Source organism: Orcinus orca, chromosome 10 (genome assembly GCF_937001465.1).
Source record: "Orcinus orca chromosome 10, mOrcOrc1.1, whole genome shotgun sequence".
Taxonomy (NCBI): Eukaryota; Metazoa; Chordata; class Mammalia; order Artiodactyla; family Delphinidae; genus Orcinus; species Orcinus orca.
The window spans coordinates 135,467-145,471 of record NC_064568.1 but is presented as its reverse complement, the minus strand read 5'-3'; the positions used below and the strand labels follow the sequence as shown (position 1 = coordinate 145,471).

General features: G+C 58.8%; 1 protein-coding gene across 6 annotated transcripts in view; it reads left to right on the top strand.

The window, feature by feature from the left end:
- Positions 1 to 311: 311 nt before the first annotated feature.
- CFAP100 (cilia and flagella associated protein 100) overlaps positions 312 to 10,005 on the top strand; it is a 49,099-nt gene continuing 39,405 nt past the window's right edge. For all 6 annotated transcript variants that reach the window (XM_049715751.1, XM_049715748.1, XM_049715749.1 and 3 more), the window contains exons 1-3: positions 312 to 872; positions 1,686 to 1,793; positions 9,907 to 9,984. In XM_049715751.1, coding sequence (XP_049571708.1) covers positions 1,745 to 1,793; positions 9,907 to 9,984 — 127 coding nt within the window. In that variant the 5' untranslated portion in view covers positions 312 to 872; positions 1,686 to 1,744. The remainder of the gene's footprint in view (positions 873 to 1,685; positions 1,794 to 9,906; positions 9,985 to 10,005) is intronic.

Below are 10,005 nucleotides of genomic sequence, written 5' to 3'. Positions count from 1 at the left end.
TCCCGCCTTGGGCAGACCCAGGAGCTGCTGGGACTCCCACTGGCACTACAGTACTGGCCTGTCTGCAGACTGTCCAGAGGACCGCAGAGGGCCCTACATGCCCTTGTCAATCTACAAATCCCCGAGATGCGTGGGCAGAAATGGTGGCCACGGTCAAATCTCAAGGAGGGGCCTCCTGCTGTTTTGGGGGGAAAGGGGGCCCTCAGCCGGGAAGGCAGAGGGCAGACCCTGGTGCCCGTGGCCACAACAGCTGGTGAATCTGGGCGATTTAACCGGGATCCCTCCCTCTTTTTACTGACAGATTTGTCAGTCTGCCTTTATTTTATGTCTCATGCACCGTCTGGAGCGGTGGTTCTCCAACCTGAGCCAGCACCGCAGTCACCTCCTGGAGGGCTTGTTACAGCCCAGATCTCCGGGCCCCGCAGCCCCCACAGCTTCTGCTTCGGCCAGGCAGAACATCTGCTTTGCTAACGAGTTCCCAGCATGTGTGATGCTGCCGCCCGATACCACACTTTTAAGAGCCGCCCCTCTAGAAAGTGAGGTCCACTCCGCAGGAAGGACCAGCTATATTTTCGTACCACGAGCAACCTGGTGCCCGGTGAAAAAATGAATCAGAGAATGAAGGAAAATGAGCAGAAGGGGGGCGGAATGGTGAAGACCGAGAAAGGAAAGAAACCTGGGCCGGGCGCTTGCTCTGAGCTGCGCAGCCCCCCTGCGGCTCGTGGGCAGCAGGGCCCCCGGAGCCTTTGTTACGTCACAGCCCCGCCTGCCGGGAGAATGGTTGCCGTGGCGACGTAAACCGAAGGCCCGGGCTCGGGGAGACGAGTCCAGGTGCGCAGAGGCTTCGGAGCGAGCGCGGTCGTGCGGATCCCGTGAGTGCGCGCTGGACCCGGGCTGGGGGCGCGCGGGGTCGGGGCGTAGTGTGTGCGGGGCGGGGCCGCACACCTCGGGCGCCCTTCCAAGCCCCCGTTGCAACGCTCTCCCCCTTCCTTGCCCGTACTTTACTGGCCTTATCACATACCCAGCCATCTGGGCACCCTTCTTACCTCTCGGCCCGGTCACCCTTGCCGTAGGCCCGACGGCCCAGACGGGGGTGTGGGGGGACCCCGTCCTGCCCGAGTACACGGTTCCTTTCGTGGAGGCTGCAGCCGGAATGTGGCTGGAAGGGTGCAAGTTTTGGAGTCGAGGAACCTTGGACTGGAGTCCCAGCCTGGGCCCTTCCTGGCTGTGTGCCTTCGGACAGCTTGCCGCTTCGCCTCCGCCTCTGCAAAATGCAAACTCGTTCGGTACTTAAGAAGCGCCATGGCGGGGCCAGACGCTTGAGAAGGCACGAACCGGTGCCTCACCCCGTCCTCATGGAGCTTGCGCTCTAGGGGCGGACGGGCAGGTTGTCGAGGTGATAAGTCAAGTACTGGCACTCGGTCAGATGGGGGCGGGTGGGGTGTTGAGAAGACGCTTCTCCGGGGGGTGGCGCTTGAGCTCAGGGCTGGGTGAGGGGGAGGCCTGATCTGGGAACAGGAAGACTAGGGACCGAGCCGAGGAGGGGAGGGAGGTCGTACGGAACGCCAGGGACTGCAGGTGTGCTCGTGGCGCGCCCTCAGGGAGCGCCGCCGTTCCCAGCCCCCCGCGCGTGGGCCGGGGGCTGGGGGGGGCCCAGCTGGCTCAGGCCGCGTCTCTCTCCCCAGGTTGGAATCTCCTTTAGCCAATTGCAAGCTTATCGGTGAGCGCTCCCTCCTTCGCCCGGATGTCAAAGGTCCTGCCTCCTCTGGTCTCCAAGGGCATAAGTTTCAACAGTAAGTTCTGGGCTGGGGTGGGCTCTCTCAGCGTCAAAGGCAGCCTTGCGGGTCTGCACAGTGAGGTCTAGATGTAATCAAGGGCCACAGTGATTCTAAATCAGGCCGCCAACCAGAAATCCCAGGTTTGCCAGGTTCCCTAGAAACTGCATGTTTTGCTTCCTAGGGCCACTGTGACAAAGCCCCGCCCCAGGCCGGGCGCTTAAATAACAGAAGTGTGTCTTTTCACAGTTCTGGGGCCCAGAGGTCCACAATCGAGGTGTCGTGGGCAGGGCTGGTTCCTTTGTGCGGCCGCGAGGGGGGGACTCTGTCCTATGCTCTCTCGCAGCTTCTGGGGGTGTGCTGGCGGTCTTTGGGGTTCTTGGGCGTGTGGAAGCATCAGCTCAGTGTGTACCTTCGTCTTCACGTGGCGTTCTACGTGTGTGTGCTCCAAATAGCCCCTTTTTCTTGAGGACAGGAGGCATATGGTATTAGGCAACCACAGTAGCCCAGCATGACCTCGTCTTAGTTACATCTGCAGGCACCCTGTTTCTGGACAGGCTCACATTCTGAAGTCCTGGGAGTTACGATTTCAGATATTCAAAAGCATTCGTTTTGGGGGGGACAGAATGCACCCCAAACAGGCTTTGAGGAGAGCGCCGCCGCGGAGGTGGGGCTCAGCTTTGCGCAGACCCGCCCCCGTGCGAAGCCCCTCCCCCTCTGGAGGCACACGTGCGCGGCCAGGTGCTCCCGCTGCGTGGCACGTGAGAGGCCGCTGGGGCTGAGGGGGCGGGAGGGGCACAACGTCCGCTGTCTGCACGCTGTGCATTTCTTCAGCTTTTGGTTTAATTTTCCTGTCGTTCGGATTCGAAAGTGTGTCGATAGCCGCCCTTGTGAAAAGCCCTACCTGCCTCCCAACGTGGCGGCTGCTATGTCTCCGTCTCCCTCCACGCGTGACACCCGCCACGCTCACGCCTTGTGCACGTACAAGCAAATGCGCAGAGGCGGCCTGTCCTTTCTCACACAAACGGCCACACAGCAGCGACGCTTCCCGGGCCTTGCTTCCCGTTGACCCAGACGTGGCGGAGACAGTTCTTTATGACCACGTCGAGCTCCCTTACAGCCTTAGTGCTTGCGGCAAAGAGCGACCCCCGTGTGCCGGTAGCATAATTCTTTAACCAGTTCGCTGTTGGTGGGCTGCTTTCAGCAGCGGTCGCGCATTTACACCGTGTGCTCTGCCTCTCACTTACTCTGCTTCCTAGTAAATTGAAAAACGAAGGCTGAAATGGAGTTACCGAAAAAAGAAAAAAAAAGGATAGCTCTGCAATGTTTACAGATAACAAATCAACTCTAAATGCACACACCCAACACAATGCAACACAGGTGCGCTCTCACAAGACAGTTGAAAGCTTTATAAACTATGCTGATTGACTCTATGGTACCAGGGGCTGGTTAGATGGAGGGCATCCTGTGGCCCTCAAGATTCTGTGATCATACCCGTGGAGGTGACAAGCAAGCAGGAGGCGTCCCTGAGCTGGGTGGCCTGGTCTGGGTTGAGGGTCTGTGCATTAGGGAGGAAACCAGGCCAGGCCGGCACGGCCAAGCCGACAGACCCAGGGCATTGGCCGGCTGGGCTGGGCGGGGGTGCTGAGCAAGGCGGGTGAGGGAAGTCGACCTGGGTGAGGGTGTGTCGACTGGGGCTCAAGCCAGGAAGACTGCTGAGCCTGGCATCCTGGGTTCGGCCACAGGAGCTGGCGACCACGGTGGGGGCCCGGAACAGCCTGAGCCCTCTGGGGGGGAGGGGCTTGGGGACACTGAACTCCGAGTCTGGGCCAGTTGCGGACGGGGCGTCTGGACCCCAGCCGCAGACAGAGGCCGCGGGCAGGGGCACTGGCGTCAGACACACCTAGTTGCTCGGGTCGCCTCGGTCAGCCTCAGCTGCCCCATCTGTGGAGGAGGAACAGCCTGTCTTCCGAGGGCTGCCGTGGGGCGGGAGGGCTGGGCACACGTGCAGCTCTGCCAACCGTAGGCGCATCCATGTTGCTGGTGCAGTGTCTGCACCGTTGCTGTTAGCACGCCCACCGCCTGTCTCCAGGGCCTGGGCTGCGTCTGCATGCGTGGGGCCAGAGTTGGACGAGATGCTGCAGGATGAGGGGTGACTGGGGGTGTGGGCAAGGACTTAGCTGGGATGGAACACGGGAGGAGTGGGCTCTGGGTTTGTTCCTCATTTGCACGTGCTTAGTGAGTGCCGGTGTGTGTGGGCATGGGTCCAAGGCCCTGGGGACTCAGGTGAGTAGCGCTGATGGAGTTGCCCGTCCTGGGACTTAGGTTGGGGCGAGGGACGCAGACGCTGGGAATCCAGCGATCGTTCTGTATCTGCTGCAGCCCAGGGGGCGGGGAGGCCTCTGGGAGGAAGCAACATTCGACACCTGTGGGTCACTGTCCTGAAAGATGAACGCGTGGACGGGTGTCCTAGGCAGTGGGCGAGGCCAGCGGAGGCCCTGATGTGGGAATGGGCATGAGGGCTGGCGGAAGAGACAGAAGGCCAGTGTGGACCAGCGTGCAGGGCCTTGTGGGCGTAGGGGGACTGCTGGGCTCCGTGGGGATGACGGGGAGGGTTTGAGCAGGACACAGCCCGGTGTCTGGGTTTTAGGACTCTGTGGCTGGGGTGTCATTCCGTCCCCCTTGGGCAGGGGGCCACTGGCCACGGCTCCCTCGAGACCCTGGGCAAGGCCTGGCCCTGGCACAGAGGGCAGAGCATGCCTGGTGGGACCTTGGCCTGGCAGAGCGGCTGGCAACGCCAGAGTGGGCCCCAGGCTCCCCAGTCGGGGCTGGCGAGGGCAGGGCTGCAGGACCCCAGTGCAGAGCCCCTTCCAGGAGACCTGGCCTGCAGCTGGTCCCCGCATCTCTGGGGCTCCTCGCGGGGCCGGGGCCTGGGGGCCATCCCTTGAGCGGCCGAGTGTATTTCCCCGTGTGGGTGGGGGGCAGGGGCTGCTGGGAGGGGTCCTCCCTGCTGAGGCCTGGCTGTCGGGCCTGCCGTGCTCCGCCAGCGCGTGTGCACGTGCCTTCCCGCGCCGCTGCTGACCCTGGGCATGGGGGCCGGGTTCAGTCGTTGACTTTGGTGGTTTAGGAGCCCTGTTTTTTTTGTTTTTTTTTTAAATATCTTTGTTGGGGTATAATTGCTTTACAATGGTGTGTTAGTTTCTGCTTTATAACAAACTGAAGCAGTTATACATATACATATGTTCCCGTATCTCTCCCCTCTTGCGTCTCCCTCCCTCCCACCCTCCCTCCCCTCCAGGCGGTCACAAAGCACCGAGCTGATCTCCCTGTGCTATGCGGCTGCTTCCCACTAGCTATCTACCTTATGTTTGGTAGTGTATATATGTCCATGCCACTCTCTCTCTTTGTCACAGCTTACCCTTCCCCCTCCCCATATCCTCAAGTCCATTCTCAAATCGGTCTGTGTCTTTAATCCCGTCTTACCCCTAGGTTCTTCATGACATTTTTTTTCTTAAATTCCATATATATGTGTTAGCATACGGTATTTGTCTTTCTCTTTCTGACTTACTTCACTCTGTATGACAGACTCTAGGTCTATCCACCTCATTACAAATATCTCAATTTCGTTTCTTTTTATGGCTGAGTAATATTCCATTGTATACATGTGCCACATCTTCTTTACCCATTCATCCGATGATGGGCACTTAGGTTGTTTCCATCTCCGGGCTATTGTAAATAGAGCTGCAATGAACATTGTGGTACGTGACTCTTTCGGAATTATGGTTTTCTCAGGGTATATGCCCAGTAGTGGGATTGCTGGGTCATATGGTAGTTCTATTTGTAGTTTTTTAAGGAACCTCCATACTGTTCTCCACAGTGGCTGTACCAATTCACATTCCCACCAGCAGTGCAGGAGTGTTCCCTTTTCCCCACACCCTCTCCAGCATTTATTGTTTCTAGATTTTTTGATGATGGCCATTCTGACTGGTGTGAGATGATATCTCATTGCAGTTTTGACTTGCATTTCTCTAATGATTAGTGATGTTGAGCATTCTTTCATGTGTTTGTTGGCAGTCTGTATATCTTCTTTGGAGAAATGTCTATTTAGGTCTTCTGCCCATTTGTGGATTGGGTTGATTGTTTTTTTGTTATTGAGCTGCATGAGCTGCTTGTAAATCTTGGAGATCAATCCTTTGTCAGTTGCTTCATTTGCAAATATTTTCTCCCATTCTGAGGGTTGTCTTTGGTCTTGTTTATAGTTTCCTTTGCTGTGCAAAAGCTTTGAAGTTTCATTAGGTCCCATTTGTTTATTTTTGTTTTTATTTCCATTTCTCTAGGAGGTGGGTCAGAAAGGATCTTGCTGTGATTTATGTCATAGAGTGTTCTGCCTATGTTTTCCTCTAAGAGTTAGATGGTTTCTGGCCTTACATTTAGGTCTTTAATCCATTTTGAGCTTATTTTTGTGTATGGTGTTAGGGAGTGATCTAATCTCATACTTTTACATGTAGCTGTCCAGTTTTCCCGGCACCACTTATTGAAGAGGCTGTCCTTTCTCCACTGTACATTCCTGCCTAGGAGCCCTGGTTTTAAGTGACCCAACCTTCATCTGGGGAGCTGCAAGATCGGGCCGGGCATGAGCACAGCTGCTCTGTGCCGGGCTGGGGTGCAGAGGTCGAGGACACGGAGGCGTCGCCCGCTTTCGGAGAGTTTGGGGGGAGGGTGATAGGCAGCTGTCCTCTCTGTGCTCGTCCCGTTCGCGCCACTGGCCGCCTGTGCTGCTGGGACAGACCTGCAGGGTCCCCTGCCCAGAAGGCCCTCCCCCTGAGGCTCCGTCCCCCTCACTCCCTTCAGGAGTTTATTCAGCGTGAGGCCCCGCAGTGAGCCCCGCGTGCAGTTCAATCACGGGGCGGCCGCACCTTCCCCGCGCTTCTGCTCGCTGTGCCCGTCTTTGTTCCCTCCTTAACACATCCCCGACCTGCCTGACCTTTCCCTACCTACCTTGTTTCTCTCTCTCCCCAGTAGAGTGTCGGCTCCATGAGGGCAGGGGCTGCTCTGTACCTCTTACGCTGCTGCGTCTCCAGAACCCGGCACCTAAAAAGCCTTCAGTAAAATTCTGTTAGGCTGCAAGGTTTCCCCAAAGACCAGGCGCGTTCATCAGTGCCTTTCAACACCGTGCTGAGGTTCACCAGGGCATTCAGACAAGGAAGGGAAGTAAAAGGGCTTCAGATGGGGACGGAAGAGGGGAGACTCTGTTCACAGATCCTATATGTAGAGAATGCCCAGGAATCCCCAAGAAAGCTACCTGTGCTAATACATGAATTTAGCAACATTGCAGGGTACAAGATCAGCACTCAGGAATTAGTTGTGTTTCTATACACCAGCAGTGCACCATCCAACATGGAAATTAAGGGGCAGTTCCGTCCACACTGGCGTCTAGAAGAACAAAATATCTGTGAATGGGGTGACGTCACGGGAGGCGACCCAGCAGGAAGACCTGGGAGTCACTCTCTCCACACAAACGAGCATTGAGCAGGCAGGAACTGTCAGAACCCCGGACGAGCTCCGCAGCTTCCAGGAGAGAACTAAATGGAGAGGCTGGGAGATCCTGGTGACCTTTGGCATTTGGTGGAGGGGCTGCCGGTCCCCAGTCTCCGGTCCCGGAGCAGTGGGGAGGGTGGCCTGAGTTCCCGCCGTGGCTTGTGGGTGCCAGGGTGGGCAGCAAGGACCTCGTCGTCCCAGATGGGGGCTGTGTGTTTCATTGCTGAGGGGCCGCGCAGAGGCTGGTCATTCTTTCAGCCCCACAGCTGCCATAACTTCCCTGCCATGTCTGTCGGCCCCTTCCCCGGCTTTGGGAGGCAGACACTTAAGGAAAGCTTTGATGAGAGGTTAATATCCAAAACACACGGAGAGCCCTGAAACTCAACAACGAGTGAAAACAGACAACCCAGTTAGAGAGTGGGCAAAGAGCTTAATAGACGTTTCTCCACAGAAGAGGCGCAGGTGGCCAACGAGCACGCAGCAGGCAGAGACACGTCGCTAGCAGGGGCTCCCCGCTCCCTTCCTCTTGGGCTGTGGGCGTGGCTGCTTTGGCGCTCCCCGTGCCCCACTGAGCCCAGGCTGGCAGGGGAGCTGGTGGCCGGTGTACAGTTGCCTGCAGGGGAAGGGTGGGCATCCCAGGAGCTAAAGGCTTGTGACTTTCCTGTACCCGAGGGCTGTGAGGGAACACTCACACCCCTGCACGCTCTCCTTCGTTTGTGCCAGTTCCTCAACTGCTTCCACTGGGTACCAGGACGGCTGTGGGCCGAACCAGCCTCGTGAGGTTGGGATTCAGGGGTGGAAGGCAGAAGGAAGCAACAGGTGACTCGGGTGATTTCAGAGAGGAAGACAGGAGCTGGGAGAGAAGGAAATTCACACTGTCCGGTGTGGCGGGAGTCGGGGAGCCCCTCTGTGCAAAGGCCCTGGGGCAGGAACCATTCGTCCTGTGTGAGGGGCCCAGGGAGGCTGGGTGGCTGAAGTGCGGGGGGCAGGGGATGAGGCAGAGCGGCTCAGCGAGCACCCCCCGGGGCTTGATCTGGGCAGCCGCCCTCCACGTGCACATCCATTTAACCGTCCACATCCACGCCCTGTGCCCACGGAATGACACACCAGCATCCACCACACCTCCTCTACTGAGGGCTAATTCCCTTCCCAGTGTTCACTTTTTCCTCCGGCGCGGCGGTCGACACCTGTGCGTGATTCCCACGTGTCTCTGGGATAAACTAGAAGGGGGATGGCGGGTCAGAGGGCCAGGCACAGGACCCAGGCTGGCCGCTCGGAACAGCACCCAGGAAGCAGAGCTCAGGGCGGCGCTGGGGGTGGCGGGAGGACGCCTGGAACACACCCCTCGTTCTCTGGTTCTGCCAGAGGGGAGAGTGGAGCTGGGGGCCACCGGGCAGCACCCGCTATCTCGAGGGTCTCGCCCTGATCCCTGCGGAGCCCCAGCCCAAGGATGGGGAGGGCCTGACCCCATTCACAGCCCCGTCGGGAAGCACAGATCCATGCCTTTCTCTCGTGGCACCGGGGCCACGGGCGTTTCCAGAGGGCAGCACTGCCCAGGGGGTCGGGGCCGGCAGGCGTCGGGCCTGTGACGTCCCCGCTCGGCCTCGGGTGACACCCAACTCTCGCGTCTTGTCTCCTCGGTTCCTGAGGAGCAGCACGGGTCTCCCGAGCTTTGTGGGGACTGGACGTGGCGACCGGTCTGGGGCTGAGCCTGGGGAGGCGCCGGGCGGTGTGAGCTGCCGTCGTCCCACGGGAGAGAGGGCGGCCGGACGCCGGGAAGAAGCCGGGCGGGGGCAGGACGTGGGAAGGGCGGGCGTGTGGGCGCGGGCCCCGGTGGCGGGAAAGGCACGTCGAGGACGAGCGCTGGGCCTCGGGGGTCAAGCAGGGCCTGGGGGGCAGCGGAGGCTGGTGAGGGGCAGGTGCTGAGGGGAGCAGGAGGGGGCCCGGGGGCACGTCTGGGGGAAGCTTGGGGCACCGCTTTTGCTGAGATGCAGGCATCTGCAGGACCTTCTGGGGATGCCTGGCGAGCAGAGGAGCTCTGGGGGATTCAGTGCTGATGTGGGAGCGTCATCCCAACAGACCAGCAGGTCCCTCTCCCCCTCGTCATCCCCTTGGCTCCAGCAGTCCCTTTGCTGCCTGCCTGCCGCTGGTGCTGTGGTGTCAGCGGCCAAGAGAGCAGTGGGCAGGGGGTCTCCGCGTCTTCCGCTGCAGCCCTCGGAAGCCCTGGGAGGCTTGCGGCCCAAGGGCTGGCTGGGTGGGCATCAAAGGCTTAGGGGCCGTGGCCTCCATGAAAAACAGTCCCGCTCTGCCCTTAGGAGCAAAGAGAGGGGTGCCGAAAGGGACGCACAAGACGCCTTCTGTGCGCCAGGCACGTGTGCTAGGAATTTTTGTGGCCATTCTCTTGCACAATTCTCACAGCCTCCTGGCAAAGTCAGCATAATCCTCTCCAATGTGGAAACTGAGGGTCAGCTGGTAGGGGAGACCGTGGGACTGGAGTCCTAGTATCTGGGGTCTCCCCAGCCTCACACTGTGTTCACAGCTGTACCAAGCCAATGAGTCATTTGCTGTGGCCCTTACTTTTGTGTCTCCCCAGAGAAGAGCCCGGAATCCGTGGACAATAGTTCTTCTTCAGTCATTGAAGAAAAAAAGAAACATGGGGAAAAAACCAAAGGTAATTCTGCAGCTGGGAGTT